The following is a 26290-nucleotide window of genomic DNA, read 5'->3' as shown; positions in this document are numbered from 1 at the left end:
GAGTGCCGCTGCTATGTCATCGATCCTGTAGGGCCGGGCCGACGGATCGCCGTGAAGGAAAACAGAGTTTTCGCTTAACTTGCCTGTCGGCAGGGTCGGAAGCAGCGTCCGGTAGCCTGTCGCAGCGGCGGGCACGGAGGGCGGTGCGGGGGACCGGTTTGACGAACGCGCACCTTCCTCTCTCGAGGAGCCGTTTCCCTCCATGACTGCTCCCTCTGAGAGCTGGGGAGGGACCAGCCACGGACGCCACGCTGATATCAGTCTGAGTAACGCGCCTTATATCTTTAACTCATTCAAACTACGTCGTCAGCGGCGTGCGTTGGCGACTCAGCGGCGTTATAGCGGCTTGATAACTGCGTGGTGTACACGTGATACTACAAACCCGATGGAAGAGATGGAAGAGAAGGCGGCGAGGCGGTGGGCTGCGGGGGCCGAGCGCAAGCGCCGCAAGCGGGCCGACAACCGTGCATTCGCACTTTCACATTCTCCCCCTCGGGGAAATGCGGGGGAATTTTTTTCAAAATTGCGTGTAACAATTAAAACAGGGAGAAGTGGGTTTTTAGAAATAAAGCCCACTTGCGTTCTTTTTTTTTTTTTTTTTCGTTTTGTACCGCCAGATTAAAAAGAAGGCTGAGGCTTAGAACCGCACTGTTCTTAAACGTCCGCAATGAAGGGAACGTGCCTGCACTACCACCACAGGTATAATCCCAACTTTGTAATTTCAAAGAAATTGTAATTTGCCCTTCACTAGAAGCTCGTTACATCATACGAGGCAATTACTCAAGTCATTACTCCAGAACATTTATACCACAAATGTCCGGGAACAATTATCAGGCTCTTTGCGGCAAGACATGGTTCAGCTGGCACGTGTTCACTTCAAGTGGCGTTAGAGCTGCGATGTACGTACAGGTGCCGTCAAAAGTACTTGGAACACGGTCTCGTAAATGTAGAGAAATTTCTTCTTCCGGAAACTGCCTGGCTGCACTGGTGGGCTTTAAAAGGAATCCTCCCTAATAGAAAAAAGCTCCCTGGGAACCAATGCCTGGCATAAACCAAGTAAGACAAATATATCGTGATATTAACGAAACCTTGATCCAATCACTTATGACGGCACCCGTATGTTGGCGTCCGCCTATCGCAGGTAATGGAGCGGTTCTACCGGAGGACCGTGGAGTGCGGCCACTCGCTTCCGGTGACGTACGAGTCCTTCAAGAGCCGCGTGGTGCTCTCGTACACCTTCCAGAGGCTCGCCGGCGGACAGGGCATCCGCGTCACCTACGACACCGAGAAGGAGCTACGTAAGCCGACGTAGTTTAGCTTACCCCGCGAGCTCGAAGGCGGCAGTCTGCTCACGCACTCTTCGTGCAGTATAATGAACCATTCCTGTCTTCACCATGTGAAATACGTAAAACTAGTTACTGGTAGTAACTAAAGGTTGTTGGAGGTAATTACATGCCATGCGGTTGTTAGAGAGCTAACTGCTATAAGGGTGTCAGTAAGTCATGTGATTATGGTAGTTAACTAGGTATTGTTGTCTAATTAACAGCTAAAAGGCACTTTCGATTCGCTTTGGTTTCCCTAAATTGTTTCAGTGTCCTTCTAAATCAACCTGCACTTAGCGTCTCCGCACGACCTACAGTTCAACGGAGTGGCCCATGTCGCCTCTGCAGAAATTCCCGTCTCCAAACTCATGTGAAATTAACTAACAAAGTTCCGAGAGCCCCGTACCCACGTTGCGCTCCTCACAGCTTGCTGGCAGACTCTGACTGAACGGAGCGGCACGCTGGAGTCTCCAGCAGAGGCGCTGGTGGCAGGAAGCCACTACGCGTGCGAGTGGACGCTGGGCCTGCAGCTCAACCAGACACTGGCGGTGACGCTGGACCGCATCAACGTCACCGTGCCGGACAACGCCAACTGCAAAACGGAATTCCTGCACATCTCCCGTGAGCCACACCTCGCATGCCGTCACTTCTTGCTTTTTTGCGTGCTTCAACGCAAAAGAAAAAAAAAATTGGCTGGCGATTACGATACTCCCTAATGCGATATTTGGGTGCAGCAGCAGTGCGCTGAGGAAGCACTCACACGTGGGTTCTCTCGACGGCAGCGATGATGAGCCTCTGCGTCGGCGGCGCGAAGTGCGTCTCAGGAAGGGACCGCGACCCGCGTCTTGGGCAGGGAACGCACACCAGCGTCACGTGCACGCCCCCTTCACGTTTTCGCCAAGCGTCGCGCCGTCGAGCGCCTCGTGCGGGCACAGCACACTGCCCCCTCCTCTCCCCCACCGCACACTTTCGGAGAGCGCTGGCTCTCACCTCCACGGCGAACCGCCTTCCCCTCCCAATTTCGCGACACTCTCCTCCTTTGCTTTCTTTCACTCGTCGGTCTTCCCATCGTTCGCTTTTTCTTTCACTCGTTGGTCTTCCAATCGTTCGCTCGGTCACGACGACGACGAGGCAGCTCAGCCCAGACACGGGCGATAAAGGGCTGCGCCCTAAAATTAAAGATGATTACTATACTCCCTAATGCGAAATTTGTGCGCGGCGTGAACTGCAGTCTTCTCGGTCAAGGCGCGTAGCTGCTGCGTGGCGCGCGCTACTCTGCCGTTATCTCGCAGCGCGTCGCCGCCGCCGAGCATGTTGTTATAAATCGTGTTTGAACCTCCCGCGCAAATGTCAGCGATGGTAAGCCTCTGCGTCGGCGGCGCGAACTGCGTCTCAGAGAGTGATCGGAATATGCGTCTCGGGAAGGGACCGCGAACTGCGTCTTAGGAAGTGAACGCGTCATCGTCGAGCGCACTACGGCACGCGCTGCTATGCCGTCGTCTCGCAGCGCGTCACCACCACCCAGCATGTATCACTGCCTCCCCTCGCACTTTCGCCATGCGTCACCACCGGACAGCGTCTCGCACCACCTCTGCATATCGCCCTCCCCCTCACACCTTCGCCACACTTTTCTCCTCCGTTTTCTTTCTGCCTTCGGTTGTCCATTCGTTCACTCGTTAATGAGGCCAACGCCGCCGTCAAACTACAGTAGCGGGCGCCAAAGTGCTGCGAACTAAAAAATTGCCTTGAGTGAACGCGGTTAGTCAAGCGATAGCTCAATTTTCGCGCCGAGAGCGGGCAGTGCACGCGCACACAATTACAACGCAAGACAAAACATAGACGCTGCTCAGCCCAGTCGCAGGTCTAGGCGTGCGAACGCGCAACGAACTTGTACGCAGCCAGCGCCTCTTTTTCTAATAACGCTGCCATTACTCTTTGCCCTTATCCTCTTTCCGCACCTCCCCTTCCCCTTGGAACGAACGAGAGATTCGACGCTTTCACCCCACAACCGCACGAGGCGCCGGCTGGACCTTCGCGGAGCCTGAAGGTCATATGGACGGAACGAGGCGTTTTCTCCGTTTGTTTCTGGAGTAACAGAGCTTTCGCTCTAAAAGTTAACAATGCCCGGACATTTTTTATTGCCAGCAAATGTCGTTTAACCTTGTAGTGTAAGTTAGCAAACTAATCAATCAGAACAGTAGACTCTAACAAAGAGGCAAACAAATGCTCAGTCGAATCTCATGGTTCTTCAACATCGTAATGCCACGAGGCTTCGTGATTGTTAGTTCATTGAAGACGCAAAACTAGACGAATTTTTCTGTAGGTGCAGAGGCCAGGCTGACATTGCTTGAGTCAGCAACAAAATAAGAGCAGACTTTGGGCTCCTCTACAGCCCGAATCCACCTGAAGATTGAACATTGTTCACAAAGGGGCAAAAATCTTAACGTCGGTGATTTGTGACCTACAAGCGTTATTCTTAAAAAAAAAAGAAAGAAAACGTGAGCACACCACTGGTATACTTAGATGTATACATGATTGGACTTCGTCGCGGTACACATACAGAAGGGACGAAGGGAACAGCAGTGATCATTGACACTGATCCTGTGCCGTCGTTAAGTGCAGAAAATTAAAAATTTCGTAGACTGCTCCTCTCCCCGGTCTTCCGCCTATGAAAAACGATGGTGTGGTGGGGGCTACTTTGGTCGGCCTGATAAAATGATGTCTGTCAACGCAAGAGAAGGCAACCAACCATGTTCAGGCATCATTTCTTTCAGCAGCAATGTTTTTTTTTTGTGCATTCACTCCATTCAAAGCACCCTGCACCACTGAAATTAGTCATCCGTTACCCACACAAAGACAGCGTCTTTTTACCAGCGCGGCGAGTGTAAAAGCGGCATGATGCACGATACCATTTCTGTTTAGTTATACACCGCGATATGTCGGTTCGATATGATCTATAGTCGTGTCGAGTAACAGAAGTGCCGTTTCGTGCTTTGAAGGCTTATTCAAAGTCAAATCCCTCACGGCTCCTGATACGCTGTTCATTTTCCCTTTAGGGCGGCTCTGCAAGCCAGGGGACCGCGAAGTGACACTGTCCGATAGTGAGAACTCAGCGCCGTCCACTACCGCCATCCACTACTCGAAGGGGCACAACCAAACTTCGGGTGGATTCAGCGCAACTTATCGAGTGAACGGTGAGTTTATTTCTAACTTCACCTTGCAGTGAACCTTACGTGTACATGATCATACGCACTTGTCATAAGGCCATTTATCGACAATCTGGTATTAACGATAAACTTTTATGCGCCCATCTTTACGGCGCTCATATATGCGCTCACGCGCTCATGGTATTGTGAGTGGGGGCACGTGCTTACATGCCATCTATAGCAAGTTCAGAAACAAACAAACAAAAAAATGACTGCGGCTTGGCTCAGCTAACCTTGGATATGCAAAGCAAAAGCTTAGCTTAGTCTGGTTGAGTCTTGGTTTCTTCCTTCTGTGAGCCGTTCTCTTCCGCGCAACGCTCACAGAAGGAAGCCGGGCGAACGCGGCGTTCAGTCATGGCGAACGCACCGTTCTCTTCGCCGGGCGCTAGGCGAGTGGCGTTGCCCTAAACGACCCAGCGCCGCATGCATGGGAGGCTGCGGGGGTGGTTGGCTGCCTCGGCCGCAGCGGCGGTGGCGACCGCTGTGGGCGCCCGCAGGCGCCAACAGCGGGCCCGGCGAGTCACGCGATGCGCCTCGAGGGGTGTGTCGCCGGGGGTGTGTCTGCGGTCAAAAGGTCATTTGCGCATGCTCCTCGAAATCGCTGGATGAAAGTAGTAAAGCTTTGCTTTAAAAAACACGTTGTGAGCGAACAGTGAAAGAACATCGACCGTAACTACTTATCGCGTAAATACCGTTCTTCATCCTATTAGTAATCGTGGACCCTCTTTTCCAGACTGTGGAGGACGAGTGCGCATCAGTGACAACACGGAGTTCATCGCCACGCCGAGGTTCCCCGAAAACTACTCTCCAAACACTGACTGCGTGTGGATCGTCGAACCTGAAGTGTGGGGCACGCAGATCAAGGTACGGGACACCAGGCCATGTATACCCTAAATTTCTGCAAAGGGATAATATGTTGTCAATTTTCCGAAAACTCGCGAAAATTAAGGGCGCGTGAAAATCAAACAAAAATGTTTAAAGGAGAGTTTTGGGACACCTCCAACGCGCGTGGGGTTTGGCTGATGCTTAAACCTTGATGGCATTGGAGCCATTAAATGCTAAAAAGTGCGGGCACGCCTCACTGATGAATATACGTAAGAAGCTTCATTCCTTCGTTGTAGCAAGCGCGAGGTACGCATGCAGCACTAGCACATTCGCAGAGCTTTCTTTTTTCACACTTCCCGACTTCTCTTGGAGAAAATCCTAACGGTGATCCGCAAAGAAATTGCGAAGAAATACATCGCACGCTCACTGATGACGAGAGTAAAGGGTATCCCGCCTGAACGTGCGTTCACGTGGAAGTACATCGTCGATCACGCGGATAGCTGTGACTTTTCCGCTTCTATTCGAAAAGGAATTGCTGCCGATAGATCATTTTTAAGTGTACCTTAAGCTTCTAAAAACTGCCTTCAAATGTATACCATAAAGCCCAGCACCACTCCTTCCTTCTGGCTGCATAAATAGTAGAATTCACGTGAAGAAAATAATGATACTTATTGAAAGTGTATGGAAGACAGCTTCACGAAACAAAATACGTTGCACGAATGTTCAAAAAAAATTGGTGCAGCTTGCACTATAGTGGTGCGAGGCTGGAGAAACAGCAGAGCTGGAGGAGGTCAACCTAGGTTCTCCCCACAAGAGAGGGAGCCGCTGGACCGCAGCAGTAGAAAGCTGTTTTAGACGGCACTGCAAAACAAAGACCACAGTGCTTTATTCAGCAGAAATCGTCGTCATCCCTTCCGTTGTCGTCGTCCGACGGCACTGCCACGAAGGGATAATCTTCTTATAGCGCGTCCTCGCCCCGGCAGACTTCCACTTCGTCAGCTGGTTCGGTGGCCGTCGCCATATGTGGATTGTGAAGGGATGGAGATTCGTCGTCGTCGTCTTAGGCGCGGCGGACCCGTGTCACGCCGGTCGATACACGACGACGACGAAGGCGGGAGCTCCTCATGTGGCGCAAGCCTACGCGAAAGCCTCGACGACGCCGGGAGCTCCTCACAAGGCGCACGCTCACGTGCGCTCGGTATTCTTTTTTCGCTAAAGCCACTGCGCGAATGTCGTGCCCAGCATTTCGCGCCGGTTTTTCTTTAGTTTTTTTTTTTTTTACAAACGCCCACGGACCAGGCACAAACTTAAACAGATCTGTTGTTAAAATTGACTCAGTTGGGTAGGCCAGTCAGAACTTTACAGACTCTAAATGAACTGTTGAACAATCCCACATTCTCAAGGCATGGCTGCGTGCGATAGTATGGGGAATAGCCGTGTACGAGATTTCGGCGCACGTTAAAGATCCCCAAGTGGCGAAAAATAATCTGGAGCCCTCCACTACGGCGCGCCTCATCGCCTGCGTTGCGTCGGCGCGTTAAAAAGACCCTGCAACACTTTTTTCAACTTTTTTTTGAAATCTTTAATGCTTGCAGAACGTAGTCACCCAACATACCCAATACTTTGATTAGGGGGTCGCCAAGCACCTCAGCCAAAAATTACTGCTCTATGCCCATCAGATAACTTTTAAACTCGCTCAAACAATTTTTCTCTCTTTCCCGGTCTTGACGTTCTTCGACGGCTCGAATTACGTCACTAAGGCCATGTAGCGGTTGTTGGCCGGTATTCCTTCAGTTGCAGCAAAGAACGCTTTTCGATTGCAACTTTTAAAAAATCCACAAAAACAAAGCAGAAATGAAAGGCATGTCTGGTGCGACGAGCCAATCACGCAGTGCCGCTCCGTGATGGCGATAACTATACCTTTCTCACTGGTTCCAGACGCGAAGGAAAGAGTGAAAGCGCTTATCAAAAGCGTTGCGGGGTCCCTTAAAGGGACACTGAAGTGAATTTGTCAAGCTCCCGTTTTTGCTTGCACTGCGTAGACTGGCTCAAATTAGCACACTTTTCATCGTTTATCCGGTTGACAAATCGGTAATTATTTTACAAAGCGCGAAAGAAGAAAAACTACCATGCGCGGTTTGCGGCGGCCGCACCAAATAAGGCTGTGACGTTGAGAGGAGGGGCGCCGTGATTGGACGATGCCCAAGGTTAGCAATCACACAAGTTTCGGTTTCGGTTTTGGTTCTGTAAAACATAACCAATGGCTTTGTTGGATGGGCATTCTCAATATCTCAGTAATCATCGTACCGCGCTTCTGCCATGTTGTCGGCTGTAAAATGCACAAGATAAGCCTCCCAGGACGGCTTGTAGTCGTAGCATTCACTAGCCGAGACCTACGCAGTGCATGAACGCCCTCCGCGTACCCGCAGACGCCCAAATGTCATGCGCTTTTCCCCCATATTTGGAGCTTGCCTCCCTCATGCCTGTATCGTAAAAAGCGTGTTCGCACCAGGCCAAGGGTCTGTTCATTCTGGCCTGTGCCCACTGCCTGCAAGCAGTCGGTGCTTATGGCAACAGCACGCCAACGAGAACTCGCTAGCGCGCCAGTGCCAGCCTGCGCGCGTTTTGTGAACTAGTTCGTGTAGCCATGAACGTTGCGGCCCCAAAAAAGGTGCACTCAATATAGAAAACATCGGCGGAAAACAAAAAAGTTAACTTACAAAAAAAAAAAAGCACGTACCCGCGGGGATTCGAACTCGTGACTCGCGAAACATTTGCGGTGAAATCCTAGCGCCCCAGACCGCTAGGCCACGGAGCGGGACGCGAATGCCTTGCTAATATAGGGTATATATTGTACAACCGGTTTACACTTTTATTTAGTTTTGGCATTTCAAGCCGCTAAGGTGACTATTTGTTGTACTGCGATCGTGCAGTAAGCGTCGCCCGAGTTTCCACAGTAGCTCACGTCTAGCAATTGCATTTCGTAGACGGAAAAGCGTTCGCAGATGCGTAGTCGTGCTGCTGACCGCTGTGCTTGTTCGCCCAGCGCAAAGAAGTGCTTCCCGCGCCCTAGTTTTACGCTGTACGGTAAAAATATCAGTTGATTTTATTTCCTTAGTACCTATATTGACTTCGCTGACTCTTCTCCCGCCTTCAAGAGGCCTTATATTTTCCTACTGGCGTACCAGTCAGCGAAGCGTCGCATGTGCAGCGGTTGTGTGAAGCGACCTTGACTTGGAGCTAGATACAGTGTACAAACAAACCAAGTAAAGAAAGGCACATTCTTCCATTCACAAACGTGTCCTGGCTTCGTTTCAACTAAGCGAACGAATTGCGACCAAGCAATTTTTTTTTAACCTCCTTGATTGCGACGACCCGCCGGCGGCCGGCGGACGAGACGCTGGGCCGACTGACTCTGTCGGCCGGGGAGCCGTGCAGTAGCGCAGCCGTGGCGCAGCCAATTGCCAGCTCATCCCCTCCTGACGTCACACGAAAACGCCACAGAAAATGGGCGAGCGTAAAGAGAGGAGGACAGCGTTTTCGAATTAGTTTTTCTACTAAATAAAATCGCGTAAACGCGCCTAGAGTGGTCGAAACATGGCCTGGGGACTCCGGACTACAATTTGCGCTAGACCCGCAATGTTTACATATCACTTCAGTGTCCCTTTAAAACCCTACCATCAATCAACGGGGAATAGCCGCTACGGAAAGGTTAACGCGTTGCGTGGACGTGTGCGCAGCTGAACTTCAGCAGCTTCGCCCTGGAGGACAACTGCAGCGCGGACTGGCTGGACGTGAAGAGCGGCAACAACGGACTGGCGCCCAGCATCAACAAGTACTGCGGCCAGCGCAGCCCCGGGACGCTGGTCGGGACGGCCTTCATGCTTATCTTTCACGCGGACGGCATGGGCACTGCCAAGGGGTTCAACATCAGCGCCACAGCTGTCGGCGTCGGTGAGCCTGTCTGAACACCTCCTTCCCCGGGAGCGTATTTCCAAACGCTTCGCTGTACAGCGCCCCACGTGACATGTCGCTTCGAGCGATGCAGAACGTTAATCAAACGCGACCATAAACTGCGCCCCGATTCTAAAGCGAGCTAAAACATATCAAATTACCATTATTAACACTAACAAAACGTAAAATTTAGTTTAGAAAAAAATGCAACAAAAAATTAAAAGTAGACCCGCTGGGGCTTGAACCCAGGTCGTCAGCGGGAGTACCTAGAACTCTAACTTTCTTTTCTTTATTACCGTTTGTCTCAAACGAAAAACTAGTTTACAGTGATTTTATAACATTCGCCACCTTTGCGATAACACAAGTTTAAAATCTCTTCAGCTGAACAAGGTCATCAAGCATTGGTAACCATTCAGGTGGTTCGCTTAGCGCTTTGTATACCTCACGTATGTTGACCATACTCTCAATGAAATACTCTCTGGCGGGCCGCGCATTGGGATCGGCATGCCTGTCAGCCATCCTTGTGCGCCACAAGCTGTGCATGCTGATCAACATAAACATGTCGAATGGCACGCCTCCTGTATCACACACAGACAGAAAACGGATCCCGAAAGGGTTTATGGGCAGGTCCTTTTTAACAGTGCGCTGTAGGATGTCCCAGTGAAATCTCGCGTCTGAGCAGTCTAGAAAAATGTGGTCAATAGTTTCCGGCTTTAAGCATATGCGACAGTTAATGTTCCAATGTATGTCTAATCCTTTCTCCTGGAGCCATGGATTTACAGGAAGCGTGCCACTGTGGAGCTGAAAAATGGAACTTTTAACGGAGGCGCGCACGGGCATTCTCTTTACCCTCTTGAGCACATCACCTTCCCTTCCCACTGCATACATAGACCTGTATAGGGGAATGGGTAACATAACATCAATGAGGTCCTTATATAACTTTTTTGCGTGGTACGTTGCTCAAGTACTCAATCGAAAATCTCACTCTCAATAATTTGAACGCTCATACAACTTCGCGCATGAAACCACATAGACTCGTTCGTCTACCCCCAAAAGAGGGCACAACAAATTCAGGTATGTGATCACGAAGGCGCACTTGAATGACAGTACGTAGAAAGGGATTATTCTGATCTCTTAAGAAACAAAACCTCGACACAATCTGCTTCACAAACAAGTGGCAGAGCCCCAAGCCTCCTTTTCGTGCCGCGCGGAACAGGTTCGAGCGGCTGGCCCGCTCCCAAGTCGATCCCCAAATAAAAACCGCAAACACTCTGTGTAGCTTCTGAACAGAAACTCTCGTCATGGACAGCACCTGAAGGACACAGAACACTTTGGCTACAAGAAATAAGTTGCACATAGTAGCTCGTACAAACATCGACAAATCCTTCCCACCCCACCTGGTTGTCTGAACTTTTGCGCGCTCTGTTTCCAGCGTCCAAAATTCGGTAGGCTGCCTGTAGTTATTGAGTGGTACGCCCAAGTATTTGGCCGGAGTTAACGTCCACTGCATATTTTCAAAAAATCTCAGGTGTCTCTTCCCGCTCCCCGTGCCAAAAACCTAGTGAACTCGAGGCCACAGAGCCCGAACGTCGGGCTTCTTTTAGCAGGAGCTCAACAGAATAGCGCGTGCAGTGACGTCACACGTGTCACGTGCTGTGCGGCGAAGCGTTTGGAAACACGCGCCCCGCGTAGGAAACGTGCGGAGGTCCCGGATCGTTCGTTTGGTTAAAGTGTCCAAGCTCTCCAAACTCAGTGTAAAGCCCGCCAACAAACAGAAGGCACCGACTTGCCCTGCACTTTCAAAGCACGTTCGCAATTAGAGGCTGGAGCCGACATTGTACGGAAACGTAACCTGCATTCACTTGTTTCTGCTTCTGCACCTTTTCTCCTGGATGCGCTGGGAACTGTGTGGACTCGCCGCCGGTACGTCGCACTGCATGCATGAGGGAAGGATTTGCGTGTGCAGTCGAAAATAGAAGGGGCATGCAAGCGCTGCACTGATTGTTCTGTCAGCGAAGACATAGCAAAGAAATTTCGGATTTCCCGCTACCGTTATTACGTGCAAATAAAGGGCCTCCTCGATTTACCAGTCCTAGACGGTCCGCAGGCAGTCCGAGGACTGCCCTCGGTCCGGGAGCCCCATAGGAATACAAGGAAAAATCGAGCGCCTGATCGCATCTCGGGCAGTCCGTGGACGATCCGGGACTTATAATCGAGGAGGCCCAAATGTTTTGTGCAAGTAAAGTACAAGCTTTGCGTGCCGCTCTGTGTAGGAGAACACAGAAAGACGAGAAAGACAACACGAGCGCCGACTTCTTCATTGCAGGAAATTGTGCAGATGTACCCGCTAAGGGAAAGTAACTATAAAATAAATATTTCCACCTTAAAAAACAGATGTTTAGCCCCCATTTGTTACGTAAATTCAGGTGAAAATCGGCGTTTGTGCTGTCGCTTTTCTTGTCTTCGTCTTTTCCTTTGCAGAGTAGCACACGGGGCAACGCTTGCAGTTATATTACTACTGTGAAGTGTGATCTCTCGTTGTTTTCTATAGTGCAGGGTGGACGATGCTTAAAATTAAAAAAAAAAGACAGTGCTTAAAAAAAGTACTATGCTTAAAACAAAACCTTAACACACTTATGCGTCTTTCAAGCTGTGAGTGTGGACTGCGCCTGTGACCGTATCGGGGGGCTAAGGCGGCATGCGAGGAGACCTGATATTGTTAATTCAACTCCCTGCATGTTGGTGACGCTTCAGCTCTCAACTTGTTGAAGACCGACGGGTATTCTAAGGTTGTTTTTAGCCTCTCTCACCCCTCGGCAATATTACACATACTCTGAAGCGAGGCACCTGTACCACACTCCGCGAACGCCACCATGATGGTCTTCTCGTGGCACGTGCAGCGTGCGGCGGACTTGTGCACGGCCGGGGTGAGCAGTCGCTGCAGTCCCCCAACTACCCCGAGCGGTACCCGCCCAACGCCGAGTGCGACTGGACGGTGGACGTGCAGCGGGGATACCGGGCACGGCTCGCCTTCCGGGGCCGCTTCGACATCGAGGCCAGCACCGGCTGCACGGCCGACTACGTCAAGGTGATCAATTGGGGTCATTCACTGCACGTTTGAGCTTCTGTTGAAGCAGGCTGTGGAAAGTAGCGAACACCCTCACGTTTGTGTCAACGTTCCGCTAAGGCATTTGCGCTCGTCATACGAGGCAGAAAATGTTATTTTGCTTACCGTTAATCTTCGGTACCGTGCTGAGACAAGTATTTGTTCGGTAGCACAATCGTCCAAGCTCCAGCTTCGCTATACGCAGAAAAATAGAGATTAAACTAATAAATGTTGGTATGATTAGGCTTGATCTGGCCGATCCTGAGGCGGCTCAAGTTTCATCCAGTAGCACGAGTTCCGGGTGTGTGAACTGGGCTGCCTATAGAATGGATTCAGTACCGTCGGCGGGAGTGGTTCGGGCACTCCAGGTGAGGAGTTGAAGGGCGCCGGGAATTCCCTGCAAGTTGGATTGTGAAGCCCGTGTGGGTCGTAACGATGACGGTGATGACAACAGGGGACGTCGTGATGTATACGAGCGGGCGAATTTTTCTTTTAGCCAGGTGTATAAGATAACCCTTCACAAGAACTGGCTGGCCGCAGGTGTTCAACGAACGTGCCGATGGCCAGTGGGAGCCGAACCCCGTGGGCAGCTTTTGCGGGCTCGAGGCGCCGGAACCCATTGAAGCGACCACGCACCGTGCACGCGTGCTGTTCCGCTCCAACGCCGGCGTCGAGGCCGACGGCTTCAACATGATCGTCACCAAAGGTGAGCCGCGCTCTTTTCTACAGATGTAGACAAGGCGCGTGACTTTAGAGGTGGTCAAGTAGAATAGCACTGCTTGTCAGCATTTTTGACATGCTGGGGTTTTTAAAACGCAAGTGTTTCATTCCCGGATACACACAGATTTCACTGACGTCATATTCGTCACGGAAATGACTGTCTGGCCTGTCTGGAGTGTCTTTCTGGCAAGAGCTGATGAAGAAAGCTTTTTTTGTTTTATTTAGCAAAAGAGAGTTTATGTAATGAGTCCCCTGCATCGGGCCTTTGCAGAAAAACATTGTATGGCTCTGAATTTGAGTACATGGGTGCACTTGCTAACGATATGCTATTTTAACGCTGCGTGTACCGCTGGCTATTTTCATTTTTTAATCACTTTAATATTCACAAGGGCAGTCTTCTATTATGGTCCGTGTGCAGGGCCATACAGAAAAGCAGCTCTTTTTAGAAAGTCCTTTTTGAGCACTAATTACCAGCTATAGGCTGCATCAGATTTAACATTTGAACACGAAAGAGTTTTATTCCGGGATACACAAAGATTTCAATGACGTCATATCCGTCACGGAAATGACGGCAGTACAACGAAGCAAGCGACCTGTAAAGGGTGCACCCCTGCACACAGGTTCTTCTTGCGGGGAAGCAACCTTTAGTACTAAAGAGTACGTTATACTTAGGGTTGTTCGTTTGCGGCTTTATATTTTAACACGAAAGTGTTTTATGCCGGGATACACCGAGATTTCACTGACGCCATGTCCGTCACGGAAATGACGCCAGTACACCTTTGCCGAAGCTACCCGCCAGGAGGACGCCGCTCACCAAGCAGACCCACAAGACAGCCACCGACCCGCAAATCACGCTCAGCTGCAGATTTCGCTGCACATTTCACTTTCGTGTTTATGACAGAGAAATCAACCACAGTTTTTTTTTAAATAAGTGCTAGTTTCCAGCTGAATGAGCGCATTCGCGATTATTTTTTCCCAGTCAAAAATGCTTAACTACAAGAATGGATGGCCAGGAGGAGGCGCAGTGCTGCGTCTACCTTCAGGGCTCCTTCTGCCGTCTCAATCTTGTTTGTTAAGCGAAGGCTGGAAGATCTTCTCGCACAAACGGTACCCAAGGTGCAATGAGTGAAAACATTCTGGATACTTCAAGCGCAAACTGGCGAGGTTGACTCTGAAATCCCTTTTTGTTTAGCATCAGATGCTTAGAACATAAGAGATAACTCACAATGCACACATCTGAACAGTGATCTCTTTTTCACTTCAAGGTATATAATATCAAATTAAGTCTTGTACTCTTTGTCAGTGACAAATACACTTTTTTAAATGTAGAAAAAAATCACAGAGCAAGAAAACTTTCCAGCCAGGATACGCGTCACTCAAGCATGATGCATTGATAATGCTACCAGGAGGATTTCTTTGCAGGGGTCCGATGATGAAAGAAGGCTTATTTTAAATGAGCAATGTTAAGATACCATTTAATGTTCTCCGACCTGCCTGCGGTCAGCTAAGAATAGCAACTGCTCTGTTTTATCGCAATTTTCCTTGCAGCGCGTGTCTGAAAATGGCCGAATACGTGTACTTGTGTGCGCTTTTGAAGTGGGCATTCCTGTATTTCTATTAAAACTACTGATTGATTGTATACGGTTTAACATGCCGATGCTACTCAGGCGATGAGGTGCGCCGTAGTGGAGGGCTCCAGATTAATTTTGACCACCTGGGGATCTTTAACGTGCGCCGAAATCTTGTACACACGGGCGTCTTTGCTTTTCGCCTCCATCAGAAAAGCGGCCACCACGACTGGGAATCGAACCCGCGTTCTCTGGCTCAGCAGCACAGTGCCCTAGCCACTGAGCCACCGCAGCGGGTCTTGCGTGTTAAAATATAAAACCCGAAAACGAACAACCCTAAGTATAACGTACTCTTTAGTATAAACGTTGCTTCCCCGCAAGAAGATTCTGTGTGCAGGGGTTCACCCTTTACAGGCCGCTTGCTTCGTTGTACTGGCGTCATTTCCGTGACGGATAGGACGTCAGTGAAATCTTTGTGTACCCCGAATAAAACACTTTCGTGTTAAAAAAAACAAATCGGTAGACGGGTGCACATAAGGGTGTATAAACTAATCCTTGTATCACACCCGTATTTTAAACGGCCCGCCGAAGAAATTCCTGCGTGTCCGGAGCGCCTGCTTGCTCATGTCCCCCTTATAGGTGTTTGGACTAGTGTATAAAAAATCCGCGTCGAATCCACGTACGTATCTTTCGGTATGTCTCTGATAGACTGGCCATTTTGGATCCGAAACAGAGCTGGTCGTATGTAAAAGCTCGTTTGAGCACACCCGCTCAAACGAGCTAAGCAAAGAATGTGGACTGCAATAAAATTCCTGCAAAGAATTCCGGTCGGCGATTAAATTTGTATGGCAGCAATACCCATAACCAAGAAAAAAATATCTTGGAGTAAATTAAAGGCCATACAAGACAAGGACGCCGCGGATCGAGGGGGTGTTGGTATAAGTCATGAACTCCTGCACCACTCGTAGACTAAGACTGCCAATCGCTAATAATGGACCCCGAGAACCAAATCAAGCTCACTTGCCTTTCTCATCTCTCTCTCTATCTCTGTCTTTCTCAGCGTGTGGAGACAGGTACGAAGATGACGAAGGGGAGATCACGTCACCTCGTTTCCCTGACAACTATGCCAACAACCTCAACTGCCCGTACTTCATCGTCGTGCCGGAAGGAAGCCACCTCGAGCTCAGCTTCGACAAGGAAAACTTTGAAATCGAAAGTAAGTTCCCCCAAGCAGTCTTGTTCCAGCGCACTCCACGGGAGGTCAGCTTGCGCCTGAAGGTGTTGCCTTTTCTTGCGAAACGCGGACCATGTTGAGGGTGTTCAGGGTACAGAATTTCCGCATGGGATGCACCTTACCTCGACCTGGAAAAACCGGGTGTCAACGCGCCAGTTGTGTGCTGTGTTTTTGATCGCGAATTCTGGGCGACGCGCACAGTTAATCTCACTGAATATTTTGTTTAATCCCAAAACTTCAATCCGGCTCTTGATAGCTTCTGCATTCTCGTTTTATCTTCAATACACTTTGATTGGGAGTCCTTTTGTTCGTAACATTTACTCAAATTAGTGCAGGGATCTATTTTAACGTAAACGGGTCTTGGATCACACCATGGTACGGCGATTGCCTTGATAGCGTCGATCCCAAGCGGCCGAAATTTGCGCAGATGCCGACAGCTGCAAGTACGACAACCTGACCCTGTACGAAGGCAACTCCACATCGTCGCCCGTACTGGGTGGACCGTGGTGCGGCACCACTGCTCCGGGCAACTACTCCGTCGCCTCTTCCGTCCTCGTCCTGTTCCGCACGGACTGGAGCAGCGCCGGAAAGGGATTCCGCCTACAGTACCGCATCTCGCGTGAGTGCCGATGCATTGATCTTTGTCGAAGAACGTAGACCTGTAAGTGCCTCCAGCGATCAGCTGTAGCCTTGTGTAAATACACTGGATGCCTACCAGAATCCATAGCAGTGGGAGCATTAAGGCTCCAGATTTGTTTTAATGCGGAGCGTTTGTGGCCCCGAAGCGCAGACAAGCCGGCGTCGTCGTCAGCGTTGACCGTGAGCGAAAAGTCTCGTAGCGCCACTTGTGGCACCCAGTCAAACTCCCGGTAAATCGTAACACGCTGCCCCGACAGATGGCGTGCGAGCAGGCAGTGCATGTAGTTATTTTTGAAGTGACGGCTAGGGTGAAAAACCGGCGCCCAACCGATACAAAAGGGATAACCACGTCGTCGTCATCATCATCATCACCATCATCATCATCATCATCATCATCATCCCCGCGACAGCCAGCGTGGAATGCAGCATGTTGCATTTGGCGCCGGCGATGCCAGCCTCATCACCTGACTGTGCCCGTGCCTTAGCACGGTGCCTGCTACAGGCTGCGGCTAGCTCGCTGTTTCGCGTCATGAAGGAAATCGTAACTATGAACGTAGTGCGGTGCGCCGCACTACGTCCATAGAGAAAGAAATACTACGTTGAACGCATTTAAGTATATAGATGCCTCCGGGAGTACACGCTGCGTAGGACTATATATATGTAGAGTGACCTTAATTAGCCGTAGCGCGTGCTCGCTCCTGACACGCCTGCGACGGATTTGCTGCTGCATATCTGTGCTGGGCACACTACACTGCTTCCTCACCACCGAAGACGATAACGCAATTGTGTTCCATGCCTAAAGGCGAACCTTTCAAATATCTTCCTCACATTTCTTCATACTTCAGGTGACAGTTGTTACCTGAATTATGTATATAAAGTTAGTATACACATTTAGGTATATAATATTTAGGTAGTATATAGTATGTATATAAACTTAAAGCTCTGTTCTTCGACAAAAATCCTGCACACCGAAGAGCATCGAGAGCACACTGCTGGAAGCTGTTTTGGGCTCATGCTGAATGCCTGACGCTGAAATGAGCTATCGCACTTTCTGCGCATTTGCTTCAGGGCAAATTGTGTGACGCCGGCTAGCCTAAACTGTTCCCGCGCCCTCCATATCGGGGCTCTTGATTATAGAAGTGTTCCTTATATGTGTCTACGAAAAATATAACTTAAAATCAACTCGCGCAACATTACACTCATACTCGGTCTTAGCCAGAGTGCCAATCCAACACTGGGACGACGATGGAAGCTCTTCACTAACTGTTCTAAACTGCAAACTTTGCCTTTGTGTAGGTGTTAGCGAATTGCTATGAAAATGTGTAACGCTGTAGCTGAGGTCTCAGGGAATGGGGGTATAAATACCCGGTGCACGTTACGATTCAGCGCGCCGCTACCCTGCGTGCGCGTGCTACAAGTTGGTGTAGTGTGGCGAAGTTATCCTGTGCGTTGCCAGAAAGTCCTCCTTCCTCGAACACGTTGAGACTATAGCACCCGCCACGCGGGCCACGCCAGCGGTGACTCATGCCGCGGCAGCTGCAAAAATACAAAACAAACTGTTCTAGCGGAGGCATGCATAGACTTCAAACTGCCAGTGGGCGCCGCCCGCCGAGATCTCCGCCCCTCCCCTCGATCTGACTCAACGTTCGCTGCTACCGCCGGTTCTCACGAACCCGGGAAAGAGTTTTCTTGTGTGCCTGTACCGTGTTCGACCCGTGTGCAAAGCACTACAAAAGCTGTTCCTCCGAGCGCATAATTTATTTGATTGACAGGATCGGATCTTGCTGTTGCTCTATCCGAGTCATGTTGTAAGCTCGGCCTGAAGGGTGCTGTTCCTGTATCGTCGTTGTTCACCTCTCGCCATGCAGTAAACCAGTTAAGTTTGCCTTCGGCTCTTTGTAGCCAACACTAAGACAGCTGCTTCTACTCGCCACTCGTCCACGATGCTACCACTACATGACGGAGGCAACGGAGCCCTGTTCGGGGACGCATCCACCGATGTAACACCGGGAATGTACTTTCCCAGGCTGCGGCGGAAACCTGACGGGCGAGAGCGGTTCGTTCAGCATGCTTCCGTCCATGGCCGAAGGCGACAACAGCCCCCGCTGCAAGTGGAACATCCGCGTGACCGAGGGCCGGGTGGTGGAGCTCCGGCTGCAGCTGGCCGACAGCCAGCACGGCACGGTGCACAGCACCGACTGCACGGACGGCTTCGTGTCCAGCCGCGTGCAGGTGCTGGACGGAGAGGGCGACGACGCCGCGCCCATCGCGCTCTTCTGCGGCCGCGAGGGCGGCCCGGACATCTTCAAGAGCACGGGACGCAGCATGACCGTGGTGTTGGCCATGAACACCATGTACGTTATCGGCACAGGCTTCAGGGCCTCCTACCGAAGCACGCTCGGTAAGCCTTGTTGTCCAAGCTTCCACTCTGAGGGCTAATAGATACACGCGTGAATGCGACGAGAGGCGCACGAATTTTTTTTTTTGCGAGAAGACAGACGGCATTACCTACGATTGAGTGTTGCGCGTTCAAGGGACTCTGCAACAGTTCCGATAAACGTTTTCACTCTTATCGCGTCTGGAATCACTGTGTAAGCTACAGTTATCGCCAGCTTGGAGCGGCACTGCGTGATTTGCTCGTCGAAGCAGATCTATCGCGCCTTTCGTTTCGGCTTTGCTTTGTGGCTGGTTTTTCTAAAGTGGCTATAGAATGCTTTTAGTGCTGCAACAGAAAATCGGCCAATAGCCGTTATCAGAGAATTGAGGGACTCTGCCGTTACATTGCTGTAATGACGTGATTCGAGCGCTCAAAGAACGCCAAGACTGGGAAAAGAGAGAAAAATCTTTTGAGCTAGTTTCAAGATTGGGCATAGAGCAGTAATTTTGGCTTTCACCCCTTATTTAAGTACTGGATGTGTTTGTTGACTATGCTCTGAAAGCATTTAAGATTTAGAAAAAAAAGCTTGACAAAAGTACTGCAGGGTCCCTTTAAATACTTCAGACGGGGAATATTGTGAAGAAGGGGGGGGGGGAGGGGGGGGTCGCTTTCGGCCAGCCAGGGCTAGCTGTTATCGGGAAGACGACGGTACGTTTCGCGAACATCCTAATAACTGGATACGCGAAAGAATGAACACTAAGAGGCGCACATTCAATTTGATTTTACCTAGGCCTCTGGAAACGTGCCTTTCAGAAAGGAGTCTTTCAGTTTTCCCCAGAGTCTATCGGTGAGTTACGAAGGAGCCTTTACACGCTGAATCACGCAGTGATACCAGAGCTGTAAAGCGTTGTCCCGTTAACATTCCCCATTTATATACAGGGCCGGACAGTGTACACTGTATAGGAAAACTTGTTTCAAGTAATGAATTATTGCTACAATCGCAAGAATTATTAATTTTACAAAGGTTTAAAGAGTCACATTTTCTAATACTAACTATATTGCTTCAGGCAGATGTCTCATCTGCTTGTAAGGCTGAAAAAACAAGCAAAACAGTGCATTCGTAAAATTAACCGTTCGAGTTTTGACCCGTTTTATTTAGTGACAAAAGGGGAAAAAATGTTGGCGGTAGGCTTCGGACGTTCCGTCTTACCCTTCACATTTTGTGTCTGTACTTGCCTCAGGTGTGAACCAGGGCTGTGGCGGCACCCTTCTCCAAGCATCCGGTGTCATATCGCCCCCCAGCCTAAGCGGCACCGGCAACTACCCGGGCGGGCCACTCAACTGCCTCTGGACAATCGTGTCTCGCTCTGGATATGGCCTCGAGCTCAACGTCACGGCGCTCAACCTGGACAACGGTACACAGCCTTGCAACGCGGCCAGCACTGAATTCCTCGAGGTGTGCCCATTTCTTTTAAACAATAACAACAACCCCAAAAACAAGCGGGAACTGATCGACGTACAAAAAATGCAAGTGAGAACAGCTATGTGCTATGGGTAGTTTGAAGCCTTATTTCCGAAAATGGTGGCAAAGTAGATTAAATAAGCTATCTAAACACAGGCGTAGGGCGAAAATGGGCAGTGTCATGCCGTGTCACTGTCTCGCACTTTTTCACTGCAATATCTGGAAATGAATCGCCACCAGCTTGGCCAATTTCGCGTTTGCGCCTGCCTTCGTTGTTGGAACAAACTTTCAAGCTGCCGGAGACGAACACCGTGTGAAAGTGACGACGCACGCGCGCAGGTGTGGGACTCTCTAGATGAGCAGCAGGAGCCCCTCATACGGCTGTGCGGCCAACGTCCACCAGAGGCTCCGCTCCGGTCTGCGGGAAACACGCTGCTCGTGCACATGGTCACGAAGGATCTAGGGGAAAAACCTGCCTTCTCCGCCGCCTTCCGAGAGCTTCCTCGTGAGTATATACGTGCACCCGAATACGTCGTGCGATCTTCATTGCTTGATGTAAGCAACCCCACACATCGTAGGCATAAAGGTCTTCTTCATAGTAGCGTGGTGCCGCACGTTTGCGAAACATCTGTGAAGGCTGTGTCACTTACCGCTTTCGTCTGGTTCGCATGTTACTGCGCTATACAGCCAGGGCTATGTATACAGGGCGCTGTGTCTGTAGTGGCATTAGCGTTACTCACGCGGGGTGTTGTATTAGGTGAAATCTGTCAATGTCATCCAGGTCGGAAAACGAATGTGCTGGTGCTCTGAGGAATGTGCCTTGAGGGGCCCACAAGGACGAAAATCCCCGAGAAAAGCACTGTAACAAGGGCGAAAAGCGACCCGCACTTCCCCAGTCGTTTCGCGTGTCGCTTTGAACTCTTATTACAGTGCTCCCCTCGGGGATTTTTGTCCTAGCTTGTGGGCCCCTCAAAGCGGCGCCCCAACCCGAAAACACGTGCATTTGCATGGCGCTACCGCATCGTTTCAAAACGACGGCCCTGTTTCAGAGAGTTAGACCGTGGTGGCTGCTTTTCAGAGGGGGGCGAGAAGGAAAAACGCCCGTGCGTCGAGAATTTGGCACACATTAAAGACCCTCAGGAGGGAAAAATTAATCCGGAGACCTCCACTACGGCGCGCCTCATAGCCCAGGGGTACCTTTGTCGCGTTCAACCCCCAAAATTTGGTTTTCTTTAAACCGATGATCGTCGTCTCCTTCCGCCGCGTTCGCGCCCCTTCCGCCTATTCTCTTTTTTTATGAGTTGGCTTCACTGTGCATCACGCAATGTGGCAAAGCCAGCTTACAAAGACCAAGCTTACGTAGATTTTTTTTTAAGTCGGCTTCACTCCCACACGCAAATGCAGGGCTAGGAAGACCTTTTTTCAGGTGCAATATTCGCCGCCTTATATTAAAATATGAAGCGCCGTGTGCGAATGGGTGGCTGAGGAAGAGGGTGTTTATACAGCACGAGAGGAGAACACGTGGGGTCAGCCACGGCACGTGCAGAGAACACTGGCCTGGGAGCTAAGCGAACGAGCGGCTTTCCCCGTCCTACGGGTGCAAAAAAGCGGGGAATTTCCCTAGAACAGCTCCCTAGAACAGCGGGGAATTTCACTAGAAATTTTGAGAATATCCAAACGATGACAACATGGTTCCACTTGAGAATGCATATAATACTGGCGTAGAGCGCATACATACAACACAGGGCGCAACAGTTGCCCATATCACGCATGTTGACACTGCTTTCGTCTGTCTTGCAAAGTCGGTCATTGCCCAGTTGCTGCCCGCTGAGGTGCTCCAATTCAGTGTGACACCCACGACCTCGAGTGATGCCGACGTATTCTTCGGGACACATGGGGATATATTTTTACAATCCTCCTGCAAAGTATATTTATGCTTGGCAGTGCAGTTGCCTTGTAGACTGGTACATGTATTGGTTAGCCCAACATTGTTGCGGAGACGGCTGGTTCTTTCGATAACTGCGCTGTACACACAAACAGAAGTATAACGAAAGGACACCACCAGGCGCCCCATGTTTTAGGTTACACGATATTACTAGTTGAATAGTGTTGTATGCAATGCCGTTGGTGGTAGTTATGAAGTTAGTGCTGGCGCTTCCAAACATCAGGAGTGCGGCGCAAAGTTACAACGTTGGCCGTCTGACCACCTGCCATCATTCGATTTTTGCAGCATTATGTGGAGGTACCCTGAACGTGAGCGGTGACGCCTGGCAGACGCTGCAGAGTCCCGGCTTCCCCAGTGGGTCTCCGTCCAACGTGCGCTGCCTCTGGGTCCTCAGGGGACAGGAATCGGTGACGTTCAACGGCGTGCCGCACATCGGCACCTATGGTGAAGGCGAATTCCGCGACGTCATCATCCGTGTCAAGGAGATGCGCCTTCCGTGCGAGGACGGTGCCTACCTGGCACTGATCACAGATGAGAAGGTGAGCCTATACGCAGGATGTGCTGGGGCGACAAACTGCAGGGGATATCTGCAAGGGGCAAGCATATCTTGAGTGTAGATCTATTCGAGTGTACACCTGCTGGAATTCCATCTGTGCACTCGAGAGGGGGCATAGCGTCCACCGTGCCCCCCTGTAACCGCCACTGAATCAGCCCTGCGCTCTCTCTCCTCTCAGTACTCAGACCAGCGTCCTTTGCGGCTGTGCGGAATGAGCGCCCCCCAGGAGTGGCTCAAGCCTCACGCTGCTGCCAGCCGTGTCCAGCTGCTGCTCGACACGGGACGCCGGGGCGGCCAGGCGAAGCTGAAGCTCGAATACGGCACCATGCGGGGTAAGACGCTGTCACGGCCGCTTCTTACACCGTTCCCTGCTAAAACGCCGAAAACCCCTAAGCTGAGTTCGGCCCCGAACACAAAAATAATTGCTAAAACCGAGCGAAATGGTGCGAATAAATTTTACGAAATGCTTTATATTGAATACAGAACTTGCAATTTTTTTTTGAAAACTTGGAATGCCAGCTTTAAAGCATTGCAGCTCATGCGTCAGAAAAACTAAAATGTCTGGGAGCTTTCTGCGTGATTTGCTTATGCTGAGTTTATGTAGCTTTCGTATATATCTCACAATTATGACATGTTACTAGAGCATGAAATGCAAGGAGATTGAGCAATTCGTTATCTCATGGAAGCTAGCTGCTATTTACATGCATGACGTATTCTGCACAAGTCAGATAAAGAGTTTCCTTGCACAAGCAGCAATAAAAAAAACTGTGGTTGATTCCTCAGTCATAGGAATTGGTAAAGCACGAAATTGAAATGTGCAGCGAAATCTGCAGCTGAGCATGATTTGCGGGTCGGAGGATGTCTTGTGGGTGTGCTTGGCGAGCGACGTTCTGCTGGCAGGTCGCTTCGGAAAAGGTGTACCGGCATCATTTCCGTGGAAGATATGAAGTCAGTGAAATCTTGGTGCATCCCGGCATAAAACGCATTCGTGTTAAAATATAAAACCCGAAAACGAACAAACCTAAGTATAATGTACTCTTTAGTACTAATGGTTGCTTCCCCGCAAGAAGACCCTGTGTGCAGGGGTGCACCCTTTACAGGCCACTTGCTTCGTTGTGCTGCCGTCATTTCCGTGGTGGATATGTCGTCATTGAAATCTTTGTGTATCCCGTAATAAAACACTGTCATGTTAAAATGTTAAATCTGATGCAGCCTGCAGATCTAGCTGGTAATTAGTGCTCAAAAAGGACTTTCTAAAAAGAGCTGCTTTTCTGTATGGCCCTGCACTCGGGACCTTAATAAAATACTGTCCATGTGAATACTAAAGTGATTTAAAAAAATGGAAATATCCAGAGGTGCAAGCAGCGTTAAAATAGTGTATCGTTAGCAAGTGCACCCATGTACTCAAATTCAGAGCCATACAATGTTTTCTGCACAGGTCCGATGCAGGGCACTTAACTTTCTTTTGCTAAATAAAACAACAAAAAAGAGCTTGCTTCATCATCTCTTGCCAGACGGACAGTCACATGTTCACATGCACCCGCAGATGCCAACCTCACCTACAGCCAGCCCAGCGGCATCATCCATAACGTCGACTATCCCGGCTGGACGACCACGGCAGCGCATCCAACGCTGCTCACGGTGGCGCCGGCCAACACCACAGCCATGTCTGCCTTGGCTCTCTACTTCATCCGCTTCAACGTGGGCAGCCCGGTCAACAACTCTTGTCCCAACGTCTTCATGCAGGTGCTGTGCATCCCTTCACCCTTCGCGAGCAACCAGACTCTGCGAGCTCAGATTCTGTCAGACATGCCGTTTAATATCGGCTTTTCTTTGAGCTATGTTTGTCGTAACGGTTGCACGGTTTTAGCTGGTTTCTGCTAATAATTTGGTGGTTGCAACAGGCCATTATGGCAGAGACCACCTGGGTACCAAAAAGTACTGGGACCAACTGTCGGTCCTAACTGCCGCCTTGTTGGTCCGAACAACAGCCCAGCTGGTCCCAACTGAAGCCTTGCTGGTCCCAACAGCAGCCCAGTTGGGACCAACTGAAAAGCCTTGCTGGTCCCAGTTGGGACCAGCAGAAACCAGAAGAGACCAGCTAAAACCAGTTCAAATGTTTTCTCTTAGGTTGTTAAGGCAACTGAAAGAATGAGCCAGCTGATAGCAGCGGCTGTATTTCTGTATGAAGCCGTGAAACTTTCAAGTGGGTGCCTGAAAGGGCCAATCAATTACAGGCCTTTGGTCTCTGCGGTTCAAGCGCGTGAATTCTGAGGAAGAGAAAATTGTGAGGTACAATACATAGGAGCGTGAGCCGGGGATAGCGCACACCGAGGAAAGGAAAACTACGGTGCCGGGGGGGGGGGGAAGGGGGGGGGGTGCGGAGGGGGCTCTGGGAAGCGGGAGAAGCAGCGCAGCGTTAGAGGAAGAATGCCGCTGCCACACGTGAAATACGTGCCAGCACGAGAGGTGAACGTACCGACGGGGGCGAACAGCAGGCTCCTGGCGATGGCGAGCGAGTCCAACGAGCTTCGGAGGGCGCTATCCAGGGGGGCTGGTCAAGTAATAACGGGCGTAGATACAAAGTTTAAATTTCAAGAGCAAATCAGCAGAAGGTCTATGGCTTTTTGTCTTGACATTCTTAGAAAGTTCTAAGCATCCCTGGTAATTTTAGGCCTATTTGTAAGTTCCCTCTGTTATGTGCCCTATAATGTTTCCTCTGATATTACAGGATATGTTTTGAAAAACTGTGTTAATGCGGGCTTGTTGGTACATACTTAGTTTGATAACAGCGCTAGGACAGGGCACAGAGAGGGCGACACGAGACTGGGCGCACGAGACTCAGCGTCCAGTCTCGTGTCGCCCTCTTTGTGTCATGTCCTAGCGCTGTTATCAAACTAAGGACATGTTTATTCACCATGTTGTAGAATGTGCCTCGGATCTTCTAAACGCTGCGTTTAAAGGCCCCTCTAAAAGCATCGCCCGATTTTTCATCAGGTGCGTGACGGTGGCGCTTCGTCGCGGGTCTTGTCCCATGTGTGCGGGGACATCAACCCGGGCCCAGTGTTCTCTACGGGTGTTCACCTCAGCATCATCGTCAAGAATGCTCAGTCCAACCAGATCCAAAGTGGCTGGTCCCATCGGTACCTCATGATGTACTTCAGTAGCCCCGCAGGAGGTATCGTCCACAACTCACATTTCGCTTACCGCCTAGCTGTTATGTCCACACAGACATGTATACAGAGCGCATGGCTCCCATTACACGCACATGCGCATATACCAATATTGTCACGGGCTTTTGCACCTTGGCAGACGAAAGGACTTCAATGAAGGATACAAAGACCGAACTGCAATATCTATAAAGAGAAGTGCAGAA

The 26290-nt window shown here is 50.3% G+C and overlaps 1 protein-coding gene across 1 annotated transcript in view; it reads left to right on the top strand.

Moving 5' to 3' along the window:
* Positions 1–26290, top strand: part of LOC144179721 (cubilin-like) — a 158025-nt gene that overhangs the window by 115174 nt on the left and 16561 nt on the right. The window contains 16 exon segments of the mRNA XM_077708164.1: positions 1142–1298; positions 1749–1943; positions 4379–4516; positions 5262–5392; positions 9094–9307; positions 12208–12395; positions 12954–13119; positions 15762–15917; positions 16363–16554; positions 18601–18975; positions 20193–20407; positions 20753–20918; positions 22644–22897; positions 23093–23246; positions 24461–24660; positions 25912–26178. Coding sequence (XP_077564290.1) covers positions 1142–1298; positions 1749–1943; positions 4379–4516; positions 5262–5392; positions 9094–9307; positions 12208–12395; positions 12954–13119; positions 15762–15917; positions 16363–16554; positions 18601–18975; positions 20193–20407; positions 20753–20918; positions 22644–22897; positions 23093–23246; positions 24461–24660; positions 25912–26178 — 3168 coding nt within the window.

The sequence above is a fragment of the Haemaphysalis longicornis genome, unplaced genomic scaffold (assembly GCF_048455015.1).
Source record: "Haemaphysalis longicornis isolate Haplotype H1 unplaced genomic scaffold, Haemaphysalis longicornis Haplotype H1 scaffold_4, whole genome shotgun sequence".
Classification (NCBI taxonomy): Eukaryota; Metazoa; Arthropoda; class Arachnida; order Ixodida; family Ixodidae; genus Haemaphysalis; species Haemaphysalis longicornis.
This window is presented reverse-complemented; position numbering and strand designations above follow the sequence as displayed.